Source organism: Danio aesculapii, chromosome 9 (assembly GCF_903798145.1).
Source record: "Danio aesculapii chromosome 9, fDanAes4.1, whole genome shotgun sequence".
Lineage (NCBI taxonomy): Eukaryota > Metazoa > Chordata > Actinopteri > Cypriniformes > Danionidae > Danio > Danio aesculapii.
The window spans coordinates 42,768,682-42,794,002 of record NC_079443.1 but is presented as its reverse complement, the minus strand read 5'-3'; the positions used below and the strand labels follow the sequence as shown (position 1 = coordinate 42,794,002).

Here is a 25,321-nt window from a genome sequence, read left to right as displayed (position 1 = left end):
TACATATTGTAATCACAAATACTTTTTTGTTTTGTTTGTTATTTTGTTGCAAATTAATAGTATCTTGTTTACTTTTATCTGTTTTACTATTTTATGAAGTTGTAAACAATATTTAGGAAAAAAATCTTAACTTTTCAAGCACTTCTATAACTAGGCAGAATAGGGTAATTAGGCAAGCTATTGTATAACAATGGTTTGTTCTGTAGACTATCGGAAATAAGCATAGCTAAAGGCTAATAATATTGACCTTAAAATGGTTTTAAAAATTAATAAAAACTTTTTTTATTCTAGCCAAAATAAAACTAATTAAATATTATCGGACATACTGTGAAAATTTCCTTGCTCTGTTTAACATCATTTGGGAAATATTTAAAAAAGAAAAAAAAAATTCAAAGGGGGACTAATAATTCCGACTTCAACTGTGTGTACACACAGTTATTTATATATATATATATATATATATATATATGTACACACAGTATAAATATATATATATATATATATATATATATATATATATATATATATATATATATATATATATATATATATATATATATATATATATATATATAAATAATTATATAGGTCAACATAAATAAAAATGTATTATTTTATTTTAGAAACAATATGCTTTCTTCATGACATCCTTCTTCTAAAAAAAAATTAAATGAAATGTGAAATTCAGAATAACTCAATAAAAAATACTGTTTTGCTCATTTACAAAACATAATAAGACTAGCGATTGACATGGACATCACCAATTAAATCTTTAATTGGATGTACGTCACTTTGAAGGTGTTGATTTGATCACTTATGACATGAGGTCACCGTGTACTTAAAATACATCCTTTAACTGCTTACTGGTATGGACGGTCAGCTCAGCCTTGCAGGACACAGAACCGGCCAGATTCTTTGCAGTACAAGTGTACACTCCTGAGTCGTCTGCTTGAGTGTTGAGCACCACTAGAGAACATTCATTGTCATCGTACACGAATGTGAAATGGCTACTTTCGGACAGCAGGGTGTCTCCCTGAAAGTCAGAGAAGAAAATGTGGAAAAGATTAACTGACCGGCCATCGAACTGTTGTAAGATTGGAAGATGACAGAAGATGGGATATCCAATAGTATCATTAAAAGTATGGCTGCATGATATGTCGTTTAACATCGATAATACAATGTGTGCATTTGCAATAGTCACATTGCAAGATATGCTATGTTGACTTGGGATTATAGTTGACCAGGAAACACAGGTCAAAACACAGTAAGTGCAGATCTGCATGTATTTTAAGGGTTGTGACTGTGAGCATTTTAAGAGTTTAAAGCATTCAGGCAAAAGAAACTGTATCATTTGTAACTTTAATAAGGATGAAATGTATTGATTATATGATGAAGACTATGCAGTGTTATTTTATATTTGATCGTTAAATTTCTCTTGCTAAATACTGTTAGACTCCCCAGAAAACCAGAAAGCACTGTTAATTTCACTTTAATCTTTGCTCCAGTGTATTTATTTATGACCAGTTTGTTTATTATTTGTATAAAATAAGTTGTGTACAAATATATTATATAAAACAATATATATGCATCATTCACTCCCCTTCAAAATCATCCCAATCAATCTAAATTTTCCAAATAGAGCTATTTAAGTCATCTGGTGAAATTGTAATAATATTGTATATAATTGTAATAATATATTTATAATATAATAAATATATTTTGCTGAGAAAATAAATGTCAACAATAAAAAAAGCAATATCAGATTTTTTCCAGTATGGTGCAGCCCTGATTAAAAACATGAATTAGCGTGATTTACAGGTGAAAATGCACTTAGAGAGGCTAAAGAAAATATCAGACAGACAGTGTAAGTTAGAGATCAGCAGGTGGGAAAGGGGCTGGCGTGGTTTGACTTTGAGATTTGGATCAAAGGCAGATTTCAGTGGGGTTTTTTAATCCAGGTGCACATGGGTAATGGTTGGTTTAGATAAGGGTTTAACCCTGAGAACAAAAGTATCAACCATGGCAGAAGCATCATGAAAGGCTTATGGAGAAACAGCAAGAATTATTGGTCAGTAAAAGGTGCACCAAAGTGCTTCCAATTGCCCTCAGAAAATGTATTTCTCTTTTTATATTAATAAAAGAATAATCCATCATAATTTTTTTTATATTTACAACGTTAAGAACTACATTTTATTTAATTTAAGCATTTATAAATTAGTAAATGTGCACCCTCTGCATTTTAAATATAAATTTGTTAAGTTTACTTAGGGATAATTGAATAGGCTTAATTGAATTGTGCAAAGTAATTGCCTTAATTCTATTATTGTATTACATATTTATTTCTTCCTAATATATTAAAAATATTCCTTACTTATATTGAGTGTCATTTACTTATACCGTTTTGTTGACTTAACTAAAGCTGTAATCTGATTTAGTAGAGTTTTATAGTTTTATTTTTACAGAAATGTCAGCATAACACAACATTAAAGTCTACATGATGTCTCGCTTTGTTAATCGTGTCTTAAAAAAATACACAACACTAAATTTTATACATTTATTTTTTAGTCTGACACAAAGCATGCTGGAAACTAGAAATTTGCATGGTTAGGCCAACTTATTCAGTTTAAGTTCAGTCTAATACAATCCAATTTTGAGTTCATGTAACTTGTTTCTATTCAGTTTAATGAACTTTCATTAAAAAAATGTAAGTCAAAAGAACTTTTTTATTTAATTAATTGCACTGCTGCATTTTACAGTGTGTTTTGACCCCTTAGAATTAAATAGGTCCATTTTATTGCTGCTGTTTAAACGCTCCATTTGTGAGCCAGAAATCTCAATATCAATATCAACATCTGTTTTAAAAAAATGAAAAACAGTTGCATGGTTTTGTACATAAGGGTAAATTAAATCCCACAATAAAAGCACACACCTTGTACCAGAGGATGTCTGGAACAGGCTTTCCTTCAACTACAACTGCAAAACGAGGAGTCTCGCCTACATTTACATCCAGGTCTTCCATGATTGTCTCAAAGGTTGGTGCCACTAGAGGAAAAAATCGATGAGATTCACTATACAGTAAGTGCATAAACACAGCCAATCACATGTGAATGCAACAGATAAGAAACATGCCTGCCATCTCCAGGGTGAGGACACAAGAATCGCTGCCAGACTTGTTGCTGGCAATGCAGGTGAGCTGGCCAACATCACTGCTTTTCACCTTACACAGCTTCAGTGTGTGTTGGTCATCATCAGGCATGCTCAACTCAAAAAGACCAGGTCTGTTTGATAATGTCACTCCTCCTCTGAAAACACAATGGCACAATGGTTTAATATTCTAAGTTATATGGTTTCAGTATTTGACTATATAGGTCCAAGAAATGTAAAAATCAGTAAGCAAATAGGTATAAAGTCAGGAAGGCATGATGCCAATTCTGATGGTTGGAAGATCGTATGTCCACACACATTGCAGGAAAGTTAATGTGGAACTTTTTTGGACTGTGTATGACTGCCTTAAAGGGATAGTTCACCCAAAAAATGTACTTATTCCATCATTTACTGACCCTTGATTAGAAACCTTGTCTTATATAGTATTTGTTTTTCCTACAATGGAAGTCAATGGCTACAGGTTTTCAGCTTCTCTCTAAATATCTTCTTTTGTGACCAACAGAAGAAGAAAACTTGTTAAGGATTGGAACCTCTTGAGGTAAAATAGTGAACAAATGTTCATTTTTAGACAAACCATCTCTTAAACCATCCCGCCAATGAAATTTATGTAATCTAAACATTTCTTGAATTTATAATTTTCTGAAAAATATTCTCCTTACTGTATTTTTCAACCCCCTCCACATTTGGTATGTTTCTTTTTTTACGTCGGATGTTTGTTCTAATTCAGCAACAAGTGCCCTGCAATGTGGACTCTACAGAATATTACGCAATGATTTCAATTTGAAGGAAGCATGTTTCATTCAAATAGCATTTTAGTGTGTGATATTTTAATTTTGATTATTTCCGGAGGTAAATTATGTCACACTTCCTTCTCTAGTAAGACGCTGAAGGCAATGTCATTGTGTAAGTCCGTTAATTACCTTTCTGAAGTTAAAATAAAGGTTTCTCATGCTCAGGTAGAAAGCAATGAATGACACTTTTCTTACGTAGATTTTCAGTCTTGTTTCAAATCCAAAGATCTAAAAATTCTTAAATCAAAAAGCATTTTCAAGACAAGCAAAAAAATATATATTTTAAGAAATCATGTGTCAAATTAAGTGAGTTTTTTCTTAAAACAAGCTAAATTATTTGCTAATGTGGTACGAAAAATAATCTTAAGTCAAAACATAAAACCAACATTATTTTGCTTAGGGACGTGTCAGTAAGAATTCAGCTCATGGAGCTCTTCTAACAAACTATTTAAATAAGAGATACAAATTCAAGAGTTTACACTTAGATCATGCTTGATGATATTAGCAGGTTTGGCATGCTCTCCCGGGAGAGAACCCTGAACTCGGAGATAGATGAGCCCAAGGTTCCCACCAGGTCAATGAGCATTTAAAGAGATACGAGATCAGGTAGTTATCGAGAGCTCCCCCAAATTCGTTCAACCTATTCCTTGATTAATAAAGGCAGCTCTATAGGAATAGCCTGCCAACTACAATGGTGGTTACTCACTTAGAGAAGCTCAGTATTAATGTACTTGTGACTGTTACTATTATTTAATTTAATTGTGTCTCATGTCTTTAGACTGCGGGAGGAAACCGGAGTACCGAGGGGAAACCCACGCGAACACGGGGAGAACATGTAAACTCCACACAGAAATGCCGACTGGCCCAGCTAAGTCCTAGAACCAGCAAACTTCTTGCTGTGAGGCAGCAGTGCTAGCCACTGAGCCACCGTGTCGCCCGATCCTAAAATTAGGAGGGAGAAGGGGTTGGGATGGGGGTTCTTCCCAAATGAAGATAGGGAGTAAAGTTAGGCTGGATATTTATCTTAGATTTGGAATAATCTGATTGGCTGGCTGATGATTACCGATAGGGATCAGCTGCGGTCAATCATATCACATGCTCCTCTCGAATTTAGTCTGTGAACCTTCACTGATGTGAGGGCAGTTGAAAAATTCTGGTTTAACTGAAGTTTTAAGGTTGGAAAAAAATCTTTTTTGATTGATTCGTCACTTTAAATTTGTATTCATCAACACTTTCATAAGTAAACAACAATCATCAGTTTCACTGACAAATTAGTCAGTGCAATTAAAATGCAAAAATACCTCTTCCATGTGACAGATGCGTTGACGTGGTTGAGAGTGACTGTGATGCTCAAGGGCTGCTTCTCCACCATATACACAATATCTGGCTTGTCAATGATAACAGGAGCCTCCTGAACGTACGGACCTGCAGACAGAGAGATAAAAGCCAATGTCCTGCAGTAACTCATACATCTCATTGACCGTCTGACTGTGGCTGTCCTTGTCTGCTCAGCCGTACCTCTATCTAGCAGCTGCATTGGCTCTGTGGCAGGAGACGGCTTGCTAAAGGCCTTGCTGGTGATTGATAGCACCCTGAAAGCGTAGCGGACACCTTTAGACAGATTGCTGATGGTATAGGTGGTCTGTTTCAGGCAAGAAGCGATGATGGTCCACTGGATCGACCCCAGGGCCTGCTGCTGAATGGCATACATCAGGGAGCTGGGGTCTGGAAACAGTAATAATATTTTTTGGGGTTAAGTTTGAATGACACACATTCATTCAAACATTTTCCTTCGGCTATGTCCCTTATTCATTAGGGTTGCTGCAGCGGAATGAACCGCCAACTATTCTGGCATATGTTTTACACAGCGAATGCCCTTCCAGGTGCAACGCAGTACTGGGAAACCTAAATACACACGAACAAAAACTAAATCTAATCACTTTTCTTTATATTGTTGGAGATTTTTGTTGAATTTTTTTAATTTAATTTTATTTATTAGAGAAATTCCAAATGTTTTATCCTATATGGAAATCTGATATATGGCAATAAATACAAATTAAATATAAATGTATGACATATAAGTTCATATATGAATTTCACATAAATATGTCATGTGAAACATATACTTTAAAATATTAAAAAGATGTCCATATACATCCTTTTTTACAATTGGAAATACAAATATGTACATATACGTTCAAATATATTAGCTATAATTTTATATAATGTATTCATATTCTGTATTAGGGATGTACTGATACCATTTTTTGGAACCGATCTGATCCCAAAATTCTGAGTATCGACTGATACAGATCCGATTCCGATACTGTGCCTTATTTTTAAGTATAATCCAGTTTCTATAGTTCTTGTGATAAACTATTATAATAAACTAATATATCTTCTTTAGTAAAAATAACAGACCTATAGGCAGGGGCGTAGCAACCGGGGAGGACGAGGGGATATGTTCCCCTCACTTTTTTACCTATTTTGAAATAGGTAATTAATAACATAAACTTTTGGATCTCATTCAGCTGTCCCCCCACTTTTAAAATGTCCGCTATGCCCCTGCTTACAGGCCTACTGTATATGACAGACAGCACAATCTAACTAAAAACATGATGCTTGCTGTAAACTAGGCTACATTATTTGAACATTCCTTACGACTTTGATATGATCTGTTGTGGTCCAGACTATGTTTCCTTTTTTAATATTAAGATTTTTTTTTTTAAATCTGTAATAGGCTACCTATATTGACCCTAATAGTTGGTAAAATAAACAGCCTTTTAGCAAAGCCTGATATTTTCCTGCAGGTTTGATGCAGACTAAACTAAACTGTTTAGGTCTACTTTGTGTGTGAGGAGCAGGTAATGACCCTCTTTACTCCAGTATTGTGAATTGTGAACGAATGAAGAATGATTGACAGGGGCAGCGGTGGGAAGCGCTCATATGAACATTAATTTAAGCACATGAATATTCATCTGTATACTTTACGTAAACTGTAGAATGGCTTCAGAACATTTGGGATATAGTAGGCCTACATGACAACTTTCTAGTGCCTTGTAATAGGCTACCTTCGTGGTTTTTGTTGGCCTAAAAATTACAGAGAATATAGCGCACACGAAAGATCAGATTTGGATTGGTACCAGCTGCACGATACAGCAAAAATATGTGGATCGGTGCAAATATGTCTATTTGTTTAATTCTATCAAATATATTTGTGCAAATACGTACATTTTAGTAATTCCAATGTTTTTTTTTAAACTATATTGTATATACTATGACATAATATGACATTTTATATATGGGAAATCTGAATTCGCACTTGTTTGTCATATTTGTAATTCACCATATATCAGATTTCTATATAGGATTCTAATTTATTTCTATAATTTAATGATTTATTCAAACTATAAGCACACATTTTCTTTAAAAACTACTTATTCATAAACATTAACAAAGCAGTTTTAAGATTTGCATTTCATCTCTTTAAGTGTATCATAATTGAACCAAATGTTACTGAAACATACATTTTGTGTACACCCTTACCTATTACCTACTGACCAAACAGTCAGATTATTTTTTCAATTCCAGGCTGCAGAAAGAGGAAACAGTGCTTGGCAGTGTAAAACAAGCACACTCAAACTTTATGTCTTGGACAGCCAATGCAGCAGTAAATCTGAGATTGTTTTCAACAGCATCACCAAGAGACAGTACATCTGTTAGCAGTAAAGCAGTAAATACAATCTTACTGTAAAACAGAATTAGAAAAACATATTTAACAGGTGCTCATAGTTGGAGATGTGTAAAGGAAATTAGAGGAGGTCAGGTTAATCATCTGTGCTGTAATCCAGCATCACTAAAATGTTGCTCTATCAATATTTACCATTCATGTTGAGAATGCATTTATAAAGTGAGAGGATGCCAACGGACAGTCACACTCAGAAATAAAACTCATTAATGGAATAGTTCACTCAATGATGCTTGTGACCAACTTATATTTGTTAAATTCTATCTATACTTTCGGTTTCAAAATATAGTGCAAAAGTTTCATTTTTATTGAAATCAACTTGAAGCTTTCATTTACTATTCATTATAACTTCAGGAAAAATTATGGCTGTTGTGTAATGTATATTATTTGAAATCCCTCTACTACACTGTAAAACCCAAAAAGTTAAAGTAACTCAAACCATTTGAGGAAACCAACTGCAACAAACCATTTTAGTTCAAAAACTAATCCTAATGAGTACTGTGAACTTAATCCATTTGAGTAAATGAAGCATTTTGAGCAGTGAAGCCTGATAAATGAAGAGAACTCAAATCAACTGAGTACTTTAAAACTCAATAGGTTAAGGCAACTCAAACCGTTTGAGGAAACTAATTGCTACAAACCAGTTACAAAAACTAATCTATATGAGTACTGTGAACTTACCCCATTTAAATTGAAGTAATGAGGTATTTATTTAACTCATTACCTTCAACACTGAGTTCAAAACTCTTTTCAAATGAGTAGAATTAAATTTCAGTCAATTTTTATTTAACTACACTCATTTCATTTGATAAAGTTGACTGTTTGTTTTAACAGTGTATGTATGTGTTTAAGTAAAAGGTTATTATTTGTTTTATGCTAAAGTCTTATAACATGTCTTTAAATTTCAATCCAGTTCAATTCAGAAAATGACAATTGGTCAGAATAACAAATGTTTTCAGTTGGTTTTAATTTATTTTAGATAACTGTTAGTAACAAATAATTATTACAAATAATTAAGAGAGTAACAAATAATTTTGTTTAAAGACAAAATGCATCCTTCCTGCGCCACCGACAGAACAAAAGTATTAGGAAAATGGCAGTTTTTAAGGCCTTTCTTTCTTCTTTCATTTGTCATAATTTGACCCAAATTCCAATCAAACAAAACTGCAGCACCACTGCAACTAACTAGTGAAGAAATAACACATTTCATTTATAAAAAACAAAACAGAAAAATACAGTATTACATCATTTTCCAAGATACCGCAGTCAAACAATTTCTTGACCAAATTATTCCAAATCATAAGCTCTATACAGCTTTCTGTACACTGCAAAAAAATCTTATTAACAGTTTTTATTTAGTTTCTAGTTCAAATCTGTAAAAACTCAAGCAGCATTTACAAGTATAAAATAAAATATATAAATAAAGTAAAAAATATTGTCTAGTTTTTGGAAAGAAGTCAAAATTAAGAGTTTTTGCCTTAAAACAAGCAAATATAATCTGCTAATTTGGTAAGCAAAATAATCTAGTTTTAAATAAGATTATTTAGCTTACCTTGTTTTAAGGAAAAACTCGCTTAATTTTGACATTTTATTTCTAAAAACAAGAAAATATTTTTAGCTTGTGTAAAAATTAATTCTTGTTTTAAGAATTTTCAGATATTTGGACTAGAAACAAGACAAAAACTCTAAATAAGAAAATCTTTTTTTACAGTGTATGTGTCGTATATCTGTTTTAATTTTCTCTTAAGTATTTTAGGAGAAACATCTGAGACAGTGGATATTTAAATGAAACCGAGAACTCCATTAGAATAACTACAGTATATTTTCTTTAGAAGCCAGTGACCAATTAAAACTTTCCTGACACAGACTACAGTACAAGACCAGTTTCCAATTTAACTGAATATATTCATAAATAACATGCATAATAATACCAATGGACGGATCCAGTCTTTTGGGTTTCTTCCAGCTTAGCGTGATAGTCTTGCCAGTGATGGACTCAATGACTGGGGCACCATCTGGAGGGTCAGGAAGGATGTCTAAAACGGCAAAAGTGTCAGTCAGAACATTTAGTTGGTGCCAGAGGAGTCTCTCGCCACTTTTCACGCACACATGCATATGCTTCAGCCTTAAAATACATTGCTGTATTACTTTGAACAGCCTGGGATATGGAAAGGATCTGAAATAAGCCGTGGTTATATGATATCAAGCTAGCAGCTAAATTATCCTCAGAGAAACTCAAGGAGAAATCCAAAACTCTCCTTTTGACCATAGAATTTTGCATGATTACTGAAGAGGATTTAATTTTTCTATTGTTTATTCCAAATTTTAAAGTCAAAACTATTAGCTCTTCTATGAATATTTTTTTTTCTTCTTCAAAGATTTCCTCAAATGATGTTTGAAAGAGCAAGACATTTTTCACAGTAATTCCTATAATATTTTTTTCTTCTGGAGAAAGTCTTAATAGTTTTATTTCGGCTATAGAACAAAAGCAGTTTTTAATTTTTTAAAAACCATTTAAAGGTCAAAATATTATTAGCCAGCTTAAGAAATCTTATTGATTTTCTACAGAACAAACCACTGCTATGCAGTTACTTCTAATTACAGAGATGAGAAGTAACAAAGTATAAATACTTCGTTACTATACTTAAGTAGAATTTTCTGATATCAGTACTTTACGCCACTTACATTCTTACATTTTTGCACAAATATCTGTAGTTTCTACTCCTTACACTTTTTAACCCAGCTCATTACTTTTGTTTTAATGTGTTTTGTGAATAAATAAATTTACATCACTTATTAGTTATAAAACATGGGCCTACCTTAATTACCTTTTCGAATATATGACCGAGTATTGAGGTGACGATACACAGATCAACTTTGTGAGCAGTGTTGTTGGACAATATTGCAGAACGATGTTACTTGAAAATTGGCAACAACATTTTTATAAAACAATTTGAAGTGTAAGTTATTTTGTATAGATGTATACATGATGTGCAGTGTAGTTACTGCTGTGAAACTGAAACAAGTAGTAGTAATGAATACTTTTTACTTAAATTCATATTTCAGGCAGTACTTCTTTACTTTTACTTAAGTACAAAACTATAGTCAGTGCTTTAACTTTTATCTGAGTCATTTTAAACAAGAGTATCTGAACTTCTACTTAAGTAAAGGATGTGTGTGCATTTGCCATCTCTGCTTAATTACCCTAACTTGCCTAATAAACCTAGTTGAGCCTTTAAATTACACTTTAAGCTGACTACTTGTATTTTGAAAATGATTTAGTACAATATGTACTGTCATCATGGCAAAGATAATATAAATCAGTCATTAGAAATGAGTTATTAAAACTATTACGTTTAGAAATGTGTTGAAAAAATCTTCTTTTCGTTAAACAGAAATTGGGGAAAAATATACAGGGGGGCTAATAATTCAGAATTAAACTTTATATTATCATCTATTAAAAATATATATTATATCTAAAATTGTCCATTTACACTGCGGAAAAGGACATTTTAAAACATAATCATTCAGTGATTACTTTTTATAACTGTTTGTAATATTTACCAGCAAAATTTACTAGTATTTTCTGAGTGAAAGTATTTTCTACGCCCAATTTTTGTTTGGTTTGGTTTAAATATTTTAGATGAATTAATTTCCATGACTTCTCCAGGTCTGAGATTTGTTATGGAAAATAAAAATAACACCCTTACTAATATGCACATTATGTAAATTATTGTGTGAATATTATGGCCATCAATTTTTTAAATTTCCCAGTGATGATTACATACAAAACTTTTCTTTCTTAGTTTAAGTTTTTCTTTTTTTTTTATATATATATATATATATATATATATATATATATATATATATATATATATATATATATATATATATATATATATATATATATATATTCATTCAAGCTGTCATACACAAAAGCTATGAAGATATTAAACTCACCTGTCACATAAAGATGAGAATAGCAGGTGGCCTTGCCCACCTTATTGGATATGACACACTTGTAAACCCCTCCGTGAGCATGACAAACACAGCGGACCACCAGGCTGTGAACATCTCTGACTGCAGAAGAGACAATAAAAACAACAAACACTTTATATTCCTGTTATTCCCCCAACCCATGCTATTCATTTCCATAGGGGCTGCTTTCTGGAACGGCTCAGTAGACTGTAGGAGAATTGAATTATGGTTTCAACTAACTTACACTGTGTCATCTTTCTGTCCTCCGTGCTGTCAATTCTCTTGCCATTGTGAAACCAGGTTATGGTCGGGTATGGCAAGCCGGCCACTTTGCACCTGAGCACAGCCTCTCTGCCCTCTACTACATCCATATCATAAAGGGGCTTCACAAAGTCAGGCATGGTGAAACGCTCAATCTCATTTTCAGGAACTTCAGGTTCTTCGGGAATGGAGGGCATTTTTTCCAGCTTCGCTCTGGTAAAGATAAAACAACAGCATCATCACAAATTAAAGAACATGATTATTCTCATCTCAAAAGCCATCAAAAGCGTATTTATTTTCTTGCACATAACTGTTTTATGCTTATGAAGCCTTTTCAGATTTCTGGGTTTCTCAGGTAAACTTACAGCGCAGTGAATGGTGGAGTACAACAAATATTTTTTGTACAATCCTATTTGCTGAAATAATGACATAAAAACTCCATGATGGTGTTATCAAGACTTTCAGAAAAAGAACAAAATTTGTGACTGACTGATAACGGCAGCCAGAAGAGAGAAAAACGTCTTAAAAACGTTACTGTCCTGTCCATAGATGTTGCATTAAAAATGCCTCGCATAAGCGGTAAATCATTTTTTGTAATTTGATGCAAAGATAATATGATGCATATATAAATGCATATAAATACACATAGGATTTTTTTATTGAACAATTAAAAAGTTCCAAGGATTTAAGATGATGACCATTAAACGTCTTGTGAAAAGGGTCCATTTTAGTTGGCTAATATGATGTAAATGCTAGTATTGTGTTTTTGAGGGCTTGACAGTCACTATGATTTTTTTTTTCAAATTTTCTAAACTTTTTTTTTGATGAGATATAAATTCTGAAATAAAAATGTTAGAATTGAGATTTAAATAGAAATTTTTAAAAAGTCAGGATTTTGAAATAAAAAGTTATTTAATAAATTATTAGACATGTGTAGTATTTGTGTAGTGTAAGTGTAGTATTTTATTGTTAGAAAAGAGTTTAGATTTCACAAATCTGAGTTTAGAACTTAGTTTCTTATGTGTTACTAAAACAATCTGAATTGTGAGATCAACAAGCCATTTTTATATTGTGGCAGAATCAAGATTCTTTTAAAAAATATACATAAAAAATATATATTGTTAATTTTTGGGTAATGTTGAGTTTGCACTTTGTAGCTTGGTTATTTTGGTATGAAATAAAAATTGAATACTGGTTTACGCAGTGGTTACACTAACATAATTAAAACCAATCCTAAAGACACAAAACCACTGAAAGTCAAACTTATAAGCCCCCCTGTTAACTTTTAATTTTTTTTCAAATATTTCCCAGGTGCTGTTTAATGGAGAGATGATACTTTTGAAGACAATTTTAAACATATTAGTTTTACTAACTAATAACTAATTTTATTTGTAATGTAATGTGTATTTATATAGCTCATTTATAGTGTATGGCCATACACCCAAAGTGTTTCACAATCATAAGGGGCTTCTCCACACCACCACCAGTGTGTAGCATCCACTTAGATAATGCGACGGCAGCCACAGGACAGCGGCGCCAGTGTGCTCACCACACACCAGCTATAGGAGAAGTAGAGAGACAGTGATAGAGCCAGTTCGGTGGATGGGGATGATTAGTAGGCCATGATGGGTAAGGGCTGATGGAAGGAATTTGGCCAGGACACTGGGGTTACACCCCTGTTTTTTACGAGAAGTGCCATGGGATTTTTAATAACCACAGAGAGTCAGGACCTTGGTTTAACGTCTCATCCGAAAGACAGTGCTCACTGACAGTATAGTGTCCCCTTCACTTCACTGGGGCATGAGGACTCACACAGACTACAAGCTGAGCACCCCTTCCTGGCCTTGCTAACAGCACTCTCAACAGCAACCTAGTTTTCCCGTATGGTCTCCCATCCAGGTACCTACAAGGCTCAGCCCTGCTTAGTTTCAGTGAGCAACTGGTCTTGGGCTGCAGGGTGATATGCCTGTGGTAAATGGCTTTAGTCTTTGCCATGATGACAATACATAATAGTCTAGTAATACTGCAAGATACTAATATTCAGTTTAAATTGCAATTTTAATTCTTAACTAGGCTAATTAGGTTAACAATGCATGGTTAATTAGGCAAGTCATTGGATAATCAGTAGTTTGGTCTGTAGCCAATTAAAAAACTATTAATATTGACCTTAAAAAGATTATAGAAACAGCTGTTTATATTCCAGCCAAACTAACAGAGAAAAGACTTTCTCCAGGAGATAAAACATAAACATCCTGTGAAATACTGTGAACATTTCCTTGCTTCAATATCATTTGGAAAACAATTGAAAATAAAAATCCACAAAAGGGCTAATCATTTAGCCTTCAACTGCATATGCATGAGCATTCTGTCTATTTTACTTGTTGTGACTTATGAGATCATGTCATGCTTTTGGTTTGATTTGATGTACTTGATTTGATGTATTTAACCAGAATTCATTTGGAAACATACTCTGACTGAAGAGAAATGCATTCAGTTCATTTCAATCCGACCAAACCTCCCAAGTGTGAACGAACCCTTCAAATAAAGATTCAATGATTAGTCAAAAGACATACATTTGAGAAGATATTGCTGGTCTGGGCTCCTGCACATAGAGCTCCGCTGCGCATTCGTCTTCCCCGTGTGAGTTCCGCGCTGCTACCGTGTAGAGGCCCTCATCTTCGTTACTAACATGAGAGATGATTAATGAGTGCCGACCTCCTTCTTTTAAGATCCGAATATCTTCATTTTCCTCCAGCGGACGGTCTGTTTGAAGACATGAGTCATGACATACAAATGACCCAACCATCTTGATATTACTTTACAGTACAGCACTCAGGGGAATTAGACTCATACCGAAGTGGCTCCATATGACTTGAGGTGGCGGCGTCCCGCTGACCTTGCAGTCGAATCGTGCATTACGACCCTCGATAACTTCCAGCACATCCAGCTTACGAGTGAAAAGAGGTTCTATGGATGCTATGACTTTTAGCTTGGCACTGGAGGTCAGTTCCTCTGTAAATCACATGACATAAGAGGTAAAAGAGACAGTTTAATGAGGGTCTTGCAATCAGTGTTTATAACGTCATAAAACCTTTTGTCAAAAGAATTTATCAAAATAAAATGGGCTAGTTTGATGGGCTAGATAGTTACTGCAACATAAAAAAACTTAGTGCACACACGAAAATATTTCTCTCAAAACAGGGATAGTTCATTCTGTCATTTACAGAATGACTTACTTTGTTCTATATATAGTTTGAAAAATGTCTAGGTGTCAATGCATGCTGTTTTAAACCACACTGACTTTCACAAAGTGTACACTACCTGACAAAAGTCTTGTCGCCTTTCCAAGTTTTAGGAACAGCAAATAATAACTTGACTTCTAGTTGATTATTTGGTATCAGAAGTGGCTTATATGAAAGGCAAAGGCCTCTAGATTATGCTTATTTTACCAAAATAAAATATGATCATGCCTTGATTTTTAATTATCTAATTAGGACAATACGTCTGACTTTGCTTAGACAAAAGTCTTGTCACTTAACAGAAGTAGTATACAGCATAGAATATAAAGTCATGGTGCAGTGGAAAAAGAATTAATATTGTGTCTGACTCTCATAAGCTTGGACGACTGCATCCATTCATCTCTGCAATGACTCAAATGACTTCTTAATAAAGTCACCTTAATGGCAAAGAAAGCCTTCTTGCAGGACTCCCAGAGTTCATCAAGCTTTGGATTCATCTTTAATGACTCCTCCTTCATCTTACCCCAGACATGCTCAATAATATTCATGTTTGGTGACTGGGCTGGCCAATCCTGTAGCACCTTGACTTTCTTTGCTTTCAGGAACTTTGATGTGGAGACTGTAGTATGAGGAGCGCTATCCTGCTGAAGAATTTGCCCTCTCTTGGGGTTTGTAATGTAATGGGCAGCACAAATGTCTTGATACCTCAGGCTGTTGATGTTGCCATCCACTCTGCAGATCTCTCGCACCCCCATACTGAATGTAACCCCAAACCATGATTTTTTTTTCACTGAACTTAACTGATTTCTGTGAGAATCTTGGGTCCATGCGGGTTCCAAAAAGTCTTCTGCAGTATTTGTGATGATTGGGATAAAGCTCAACAGATGATTCATCGGAAAATCTACCTTCTGCCACTTTTCCAAATGATCAACTAGAAGTTATTATTTGTTGCTCTTACAACTGGGTTCGACGACAAGACTTTTGTCTGGTAGTGTACAGAACTGGATGAAATATTCCTCAAAATGTTTTTTTGTGTGTGTTCAGCAGAAGAATGTCAGTCATGCAGTATTTAAGCAACATGACAGTGATTTATTTTCATCTTTTTAAAACTTCAGAGGACAACAGCCTATACTGAAATGTGCTGCTCAAACTGTGAAGGTCAGGCTGAAAATACATTTTAGGTGATTGTTTCCAATGTTAAAGACTTAGTTCATCTAAAATTATGTTATTAATTACTCACCCTCATGTCACTTCAATCCCCTGAGACCTTCATTCTTCTTCCGAACACAAATTAAGATATGATATAAAATAAGATTTGTAAATGAAATCCTGGAGCTCTCTCATCCTCCACAGACAGCAATGTTATGAGACGTTCAAAGTCCAAAAACAGTGTCTAAATATTCCATGTGACTTTAGTAGTTCAACTGTAATAATCATATGAAGCTCAAAGACCCATTTTGTGCTCCTAAAAAACTGTACAACAGGGTTCCCACACTTTCATGGACACCAGATTCAAGGACCATTAATTTTAAATCAAGCACAGTTGTAATTCATACACCAGCATATGTAGCACCATAAAGGTCCTTACTGTACTTAACATTTTACTTACACTTAATATTTACATTAAAAATTAGTAAGATTAGTAAGCTTGCAAATTTGATGATTTTAAACAGTCAAGTTCAAAGAACTTTAATAAAATTTGTTAAATTGAATACTGGTAATATTCAAACCCAATGCAAATTCAAATGTAAGATCTTTAAATTAAGATGTTTTTAGTTCTTTTTTGAAAGCAGCGCAATACAATTGTTGAAATAATAGCATAAATTAATTTTATTTCAAATTAAACTCAAGCACTTTCAAGGACCCATGTTAGTTTTTAAGTACTTTCCAGGCTTTGGATCCATATGTCTAAAATTCAAGTTCATCTGACTTTCAAGAAGCATGGGAACCCTGGTACAAACAACATTGTTTGCCATTGTCTTCCACATCAGATCAGGGTGGGAATTTACTATAGACAATAAGAAACTTGTGTGACATGCTAATGGCTTTAATGCCAATAATGTAATTCCCATAGTAAATGTGCACCTTGACGTGGGAGAAAATATATGGGCAGCCATATTTACAGTGCTTCTGCCTCACAAAAGTGTTCTTGGAGCTTAGTATGATGACAGTTGAACTACTGAAATCACATGGGAGGTTTTGACAGTATCTACTGTATGTCTCATTTCAGAGGCTGCATCCTTTGAAGGATGCAGACTTCAAAGGTGAGTCCTTCGAAATCCACACAAGCCCAACCGAGCATTCTGAAATGAGACGATCTAGCCTACAAAGGACGGATCATGTCCCCTAGCAACTATAACACATGCCGTTAGTAAGCGGTAATAAAATTAGTAAAGACTTTTTCAAAGTGATTTTAAAACTTATTTTAAGCAATCTGAAGGCAAAGCAAGGTTTATAAAAACTGGAAATATATTTCTTTTGATCAATACATGTACACATAAAAATGTAAACTGTTTATAAAAATCACTCTTTAATAAGGCACGTCATACTCTTTTTGTTTTTAAACGTGTTTAGATATGCAAGTAAAATAAATCTAATTTATACATTTAATCCACAGTTTTCTTTTAAAAACATCCTGCTGTTATCAGCACGCAATGAATCTTGGGACGTTCGAGACCGCAAAGGATCAACTGGTTGTGTCCTTCATTACTTGGGAAACAAATTACGCATTTTGAGGCTGCAATTGAAGGAGCCTTCGAATTATTTAAAAAAATGAGACAGCCTTCATTGCGCCACGATGACGCAACTCCCTTTGAATGCATGCTTCGGAGGATTCAGCCTTTGAAATGAGACACAGCTAATGTAACTGTCTATAGAGGATCAGAGAGCTCTCTGATTTTATCTAAAATATCTTCATTTGTGTTCCAAAAATGAAGGAAGGTCTCAGCAGATTGGAACAACAAAGGTGATTAACTAATAGCAGGGTGAACTAACTCTAAGATTAAGACTAGTTAAAAATAATATGCAGTTGTAGGTGATGCACCCAGCTGTAGAAAATGGATTCCTCATGATATAACTACTTGACTGATATTGAAGTAATTTGTGGACTGATACCTTTAGCCGTGCTCAGTTTGCAGGTGTACGTTCCACTGTCATCCTCATGTACAGAGTTAAGAAGCAGCCTGCACCTTTTCCCATCAAAATGCATCTTGCAGTTCAACAGAGCAGGCTGAATAAGTTTCCCATCTGACAGCCAGTCAACATCTGTGTCCTGCGGGCCGATCACATGACACTCAAACAGAGCGGTCTCTCCTGCCTTCACCATTACATCCCTCACTGGTCGAATGATGGCCAGACCTGGCTCTACTGGACGAGCTGAAGGGGAAAAAAGTAAGGGTCAACCAAAAAGTGATGTAGGATAAAAAAAATATGAGGAAATACAAAGAAGATTAAAGTTCAGAGTCTTTGTATGTGTTTAATCTGCAGCAGATATAGGAAACATGGTCTGCTAATAGCTCATGTTGTACAGCAGAGCTCAAATATTAGACGAAAACGCTAATACGCTGTCTGTCAGCATAATCCCTTCATGGCTCAGTATGGATTAGCTTAAAATTGTACCCAGAACTCAAAATTGCCTGATCTGAGACTCATTTTGGTCCTTTCAGACCTTTAAAACTGAAACATGTTTTAATTTCTTTCAAGAGTGCACACTTTGCTGATGATTGATTATAAAGCTTGTTTGGCATGCTGTCCTGGGAGAGAGCCCTGAGCTCATAAGATCCTCGAGCCCAGAGCTCCCTCCTATTGCAGGGCAAGAGGGGAGTTTAAGCTCAGGTAAATCTTGAAACTCCCCTGCTGTTGTAGCTAATGAAGAAATAGTGATTGCTTTGAAGAGATAACTACTTACTAGGAACACGTCTATGGTGCCGATTTGGATTAGTCAATTAACTTAAGTTGCATGTTTTTGGATGGTGGGAGGAAACCGGGGGACCCGGGGAAAACCAACGCAAGCACAGGGAGAACATGTAAACTCTGCACAGAAACGTTGAATGGGTTTTTAAGGACTAGAACCAGTGACATTCTTGCTGTGAGGCAACAGTGCTAACCACTGGGCCACTGTGCCACCCATTTAGGAAGGGAGGAGGAGTGGAAGGGGGATTCTTCAAAACAAAGATGGCTGTGGTATGGAACTTAAGTTATTTATGGTGACTTAGGAATCGTCTGATTGGTGAATCATGAATTGGCTAATGCAGGACCAGCTGTGTTCAATCCTAAGCATGTGATCCTCTCGAAATTAGTTTATAAATAAACTTCACTAAAAAAAACAACTTTTAAGGTCAATATCATTTGCCCCCTTAAGGAATTAATATTTATTTTTCATTGGCTACAGAACAAATCAATGTTGTCAAGTAACTTTCCTAGTTAACCTCATTAACCAAGTAAAACCTTTAAATCTTCCAAAATAATTAGTAAAATATTATGCACTCATTGAAAAGAACGAATGAAGCTATTAGAAATTTGTTATTAAAATTTTGTCTTTAAAAATATGAGGAAATTTCTCCATTAAACAGCACTGGGAACATATTTAAAAAAAATAAAAATGTTAAAGTGAGGCTAATATTTTTGACTAGTATTTCAACTGTTTACAACTCCAGAGTAAAATTAAGAAAAAAGCACTTAAAAATTCAATGAAATTTATAGTGCATCATTTGGTCTCCATGATATATCATGCTTAGATTGCTTTAACCACCACAAACCATAGATGACTAGCTGAGGCCTTTACCTATACATTTATTAGTTTTCCTTCAGCTTAGTCCCTTATTTATCAGGGGTCACCACAGCGGAATGAACAGCAACTATTCCGGCATATGTTTTATGCAGTGGATATCTTTCCAGCCACAACCCAGTACTGGGAAACACGCATATACATTCTCTCTCTCTCTCACTCACTCACTCACTCACTCACTCACTCACTCACTCACTCACTCACTCACTCACTCACTCACTCACTCACGCACGCACGCACGCACGCACGCACGCACGCACGCACGCACGCACGCACGCACGCACGCACGCACGCAATGGCCAATTTAGTTTATTTAATCCACCTATAGTGCATGTCTTTTGACTGTGGGGGAAACCGGAGCACCCAGAGGAAACCCACATGAACGTGGGGAGAACATGCAAACTCCACACAGAAATTCCAACTGGCCTAGCCGGGACTCGAACCAGCTACCTTCTTGCTGTGAGGCGACATCACTACCCACTGCGCCACCTCTTTAACTTTTAACATATGTAGTACTAGTATACAGCTTTACCTATACAGTGATATACAGTGTTGGGTAATAAAATAATACATGACATTTAAAATCTTACTTAAAAAACAATAAATTAAAATACTTAATTTACTTAATACTTAATTTTAAATACTCTTTAAAAAAAAAGATTAAGGTGACTTAAGATTGCAATATATTACTTTTATCAAACATATGATTAATTATGAACCACCTCAAACCATGCATGACAAGCTAAGGTCTTTACCTTTCACCTCCAGTTTGCCTTCACACTGTTTAGTTCCATATTCATTGATGATCTTGCAGGTGTAAACACCGGTGTCTGACTTCTGTGCTGATTTAATTATCATATCAAAGTTGCCCTCTTCCGTCTCTTGGACAATGTGCCGTGCTCCAGTTTTAATGGTCACTCTGTCTCTCAGCCTGTTATGGAAATGAACATCCAGTCAGTACTGTTTAACCTATATTAATAATTATTAGGTCTAAACAAACAATTTTAAATATATGAAGTGGTAAACATACCAGTAGAGCATGGGTTTAGGTTGTCCAGTCACTAGAACGGACATGGTCACCTCCTGACCTTCTATTACGCTTTGGTCTCCAATAACAGCCTGTTATTTTGGTAAATGTATTGAGGGTCGTTTATATATTATAAAAACAAAACGCAGGTCAATGACTTACTTTTCATGCACAAAAATATAGAGAAGATTAATCAACAACAGTTTTCCAACAGTAAAACCCACTCGAATAAGCCTTCAATGTCGACCAGTTTATTTGCCTAATTTGTGTTCCTTACATCAATTTAAGCAAATTTGAGGTTTTTAAGTTTAACGATAGCTTATGAATCTTACATAAGCAGGCACTTACATTGCCAGTTAAAGGAATAATCATCATTTTAGGTTGATACACACTTGGTAGTTTGGTTCTTTTAGTTTTTTTCATGCAATGCAAAAAGAAAATTATTCATTTAGTTGTTTTAGTTAATTTTTAAATACTAACATGAAGTTACAAAATAATGGGCTTGTATGATGTATATTTTGTGACAGAATTTACAGATCATCCAAAGCAGTGCTGTGTTCTGTGCTTAACATGTTTGTTGTATCAGCATAATTGTTTGTAGTAATGTATGTAAGATTGCATAAATGTAAGAACATCAAATTTGTAAAGAGGCCAGATAGGGAAGTGCTGACTGGAGCAGTCGTAGTAAACTTCAAACAGCAAATGTGAGTACAGAATAACTTTTTTTTATATTATCCTTTTCATTTTCTGGAATTGCTACCTTTCTAAATTACTATATTGTGAAATAAATTGTTACTGTGAAATTCATTTACTCATACAGTGAAATTAAATTAGGGCATCAGTGGTTCAGTGGTTAGCACTGTCACTTCACAGCAAGAAGGCCACTGATTCAATACAGGCTAGACCATTTGGCATTTCTGTGTGAAGTTTGAATGTTCTCCCCATGTTCGCGTGGGTTTCCTCCGAGTACTCTGGTTTCCCCCACAGTCCAAAGACATGGACTATAGGTGAATTGAATAAACTAAATTGCCTGTAATGTATGTGTGTGAATGAGTGTGTATGGGTGTTTCCCAGTACTGGGTTGCAGCTGGAAGTCATCCACTGCGTAAAACATATGCTGGAATAGTTGGCAATACATTCCGCTGTGGTGACCCCTGATAAATAAGAGACTAAGCTGAAGGAAAATGAATGATTGAATGAATGAAATAGAATTTTGGTCAAACTGCCCACCTTACTTTGGATTTTGTTGTTTACATATTTCGGTTGAACCGCACCAGGGTTTATTTGGAAGTGGACAAATGCCCAACTTTTCAGAGATTTTGATCTGCTCTTTTTGATGTGGCATTATTCACACTAATTCAACTGAACAACAATAACAAAGCAATCACAAAAGCGTTTGTTTTAATCAAACCAAATCTGCCAAGTGTGAACACATCCTTAGCTTATTCAAAATGCATAAATTAAATGTTTCATTAAATGAAAATTTCATTGCTTATAAAGGATATATTCTGAAATCAAGGCTCAACTACAACATGAAGTTTCTTCACTGGGAATATACCGTGTTTGTAAAACTGGTCAATGATATATTCTGATTTCATATTTTAACATATGTCAAGATTTGACTTATTCTCTAATACCAGAAAGGCTGGAGGCTCCTTGAATCGAGTGTCCACGATCTTTCTTGGCTCAGGTCCCCTGTAAGAGGAGAAGTCCATGCTCTCTTCCAGCGGACTGAGATACTCCTCATCAGATGTGATGGGACTGCTGACGTCCATGGGTACGCCGAGGTTACCACGCTGGTCCTGACTGGGCTCTGTGACAAAAAACAGAGAGTTTGAAGTGTATTATACAAGCAATTCTTCCAGTTCAGACTATTTAACAAATACAGTCAATATTCATCCCACTAACCATATCTGCAGAACAATATGATTTTTTGTTTTGTTTGTTTGATTGAGAAAAACAAGGGCACAGATGTGAAATTCACAGAGAATTACTTTCAGCTTTTGGCTTTGACAGAGAGCAATGGATTAGAAGGTGAAGGGTGAAAGACACGGGCTGAATATAAACCAGCATGCCTAAAGAGAAAGGATACTGTAATCCCAAAATCCAATCTCAGAAAAGTCCAACAAACAAGTGAATGCCAGCTCTGGGGACAGATTGCTTTCAAAAAGCATCACAAAAATATAGAACGAAGACCATGATTTGCTATGGTATGTTAGAAATAGTACAGCTTTTTTTTTTAGATGATATAATCAATAATATAATATAATACAATAGCAATATAATCATAAGACAAATGCATATGCAGCTGTAGTAATTACACTACAATTTACAAAAGAAAATAACAGGATAGTTAGGAATAGCATTTGGAGAACAACACATTTATGACTGATTTATTTTAACTATATACCGTTATTCATTTAGCAGAGGAGTTTATCCAAAGCGACATACAAGTGAAGATAACAAAGCACACCAAATCATAAAAGAGTTAGTTTAGAATTATTATTATTATTATATCTTTATTTTTCTCCACAGATAAGGAGAGGCGAAAGGTGTCAAGCCACTCACCTATTTTCTATTTCCAAGAAGAATGGGGTGTGTATAAGCTGTATGGTGCGTATGGAGACCCATGGAATATGAAATCTTTGTTAGATGAACACATTAAGGTGAACACAGCCATAAGTTTATTTTTACAGGATATCCTGTAGTGCAGACGTGTCATGTACTTTAATAGTCTGCCTGGAGACAACGGCATCATGACATCAAACACCTTCAAGAAGAAGAAAGTCGCTGTTTACAACTGTGCCACAGACTGCAAATTGCACACGTTTAAATTGCTATTTGAATTAAATGTACATAGAAATGTATCTTTAAAATTATTGCATTTAAACTGAGTAAAAAAAATTATGTTTTTCAAGACTGCAATGGAATTATTCATATTTTTGCATTTACAGGTCACCTGCCGTAGCTTGTGTAATAGTTACATGGTAATGTTTTAATCAGGAAGAGACAAGAGGTGCTGTTGCACAACTCAACAAAGATTAATCTGTTTATTTAGAAATTGTAAATCTTCAGTTTCTTTTTTTATTTGTGTACTATTACATCCCAGAAACACCATGTGGCATCCCTAAATAAACGCATTTCCCTTGCCATTAATTTTTAGATAAGACATCACTTCACCTTGGATTAAATAAAGGGCTGTGATATACATAAACCGACCAAAATTGGTCATCATGATTTTTTGGATCGACTATTTGCAGAACAGTTAATTAAAATCCAGCCATTTTTGCAACAGTTTTTTCTCAACACTGACAAAATATTGCAAAAGTTTTGCACAAATCTGTAATAGAATCCAGGCTAATGAGAACTCATAAGAATTAACTAAACTTTTTTTGACAAGGCTTTAATGGATGTTCATAGCACAGGCTCTTCACAAGCCGTCCCAGTGTTTACTTTAGCCACATTGTGTATATGAAAACACACGGCAGTCTGTTATTGTAGGAATGTCAACCTTACATTTACACAGCCCTAAGCAAGACACAGAACCGAACTAACTGTGATTGTTTGCTTTATATGTTAGACGTCAATTGAGTCCAAACCTTCTAATGTCAATCTGAAGGTTTGACTGTTTTAAACTAGTCATCATCTAGTATGCTTTAGTTGGCTTTAATTAAAGTTTTGACTAGTAAACCCATTGCTTTGAAAGCAATTGGTTGACTTTACTTAATAAAATGAGTAAAATTAAGGTTATTAAAGACAAAGTTCACCCAAAACCGTTCACTTGTTCCAAAATTGTTTGAGTTTCCTTTTTATGTTGAACACAAAAGAAGATATTTTGAAAAATGTTGTAATCCTGTAACCATTAACTTCCATATTTGTTTTTTTTTCCAACTATAGAAGTCAATGGTTACAGGCTTTCAGCTTTTTTCAAAATATCTTTAGCTTTCAACAGAAGAATGAAATTCACAAAAGGGGGAGAGAATGGGAGAGGAAATAGTGAGTAAAATTATCATTTTTGTCTGAACTGTCCTTTTAAGTGAACAATGTATGTGCATAATTATAAAAAGCCAATTTAAATGTACCAAATTACAACAGATTTACTCACTTTTTTGTATTAAAGAAAAGACAAGACAGTTTTTACAGTGAGGTTCATGGCTGTCATATACTGTAGTTAGTTAACTTTATTTGTCCCCGTAGGGAAATTTCATTTGCAGCATACACTCACAGAAACAACTGATGTTTCACATTTGGTATTTATTTAAATAAATCATATTAAAACATGGTTCCTCAGAAGAATTTCCATACCAACAGATCACACAAAGGTTG

General features: G+C 34.6%; 1 protein-coding gene across 1 annotated transcript in view; it reads right to left on the bottom strand.

Moving 5' to 3' along the window:
- spegb (striated muscle enriched protein kinase b) overlaps positions 1–25,321 on the bottom strand; it is a 160,820-nt gene that overhangs the window by 38,084 nt on the left and 97,415 nt on the right. Inside the window, exons 7-20 of the mRNA XM_056465766.1 lie at positions 22,633–22,808; positions 20,999–21,087; positions 20,724–20,899; positions 18,297–18,557; positions 14,797–14,955; positions 14,517–14,706; positions 11,927–12,156; positions 11,665–11,784; positions 9,636–9,740; positions 5,475–5,681; positions 5,258–5,381; positions 3,130–3,302; positions 2,930–3,042; positions 865–1,033 (exon numbers count right to left, since the gene is read on the bottom strand). Coding sequence (XP_056321741.1) covers positions 865–1,033; positions 2,930–3,042; positions 3,130–3,302; positions 5,258–5,381; positions 5,475–5,681; positions 9,636–9,740; positions 11,665–11,784; positions 11,927–12,156; positions 14,517–14,706; positions 14,797–14,955; positions 18,297–18,557; positions 20,724–20,899; positions 20,999–21,087; positions 22,633–22,808 — 2,292 coding nt within the window. The remainder of the gene's footprint in view (positions 1–864; positions 1,034–2,929; positions 3,043–3,129; positions 3,303–5,257; positions 5,382–5,474; positions 5,682–9,635; positions 9,741–11,664; positions 11,785–11,926; positions 12,157–14,516; positions 14,707–14,796; positions 14,956–18,296; positions 18,558–20,723; positions 20,900–20,998; positions 21,088–22,632; positions 22,809–25,321) is intronic.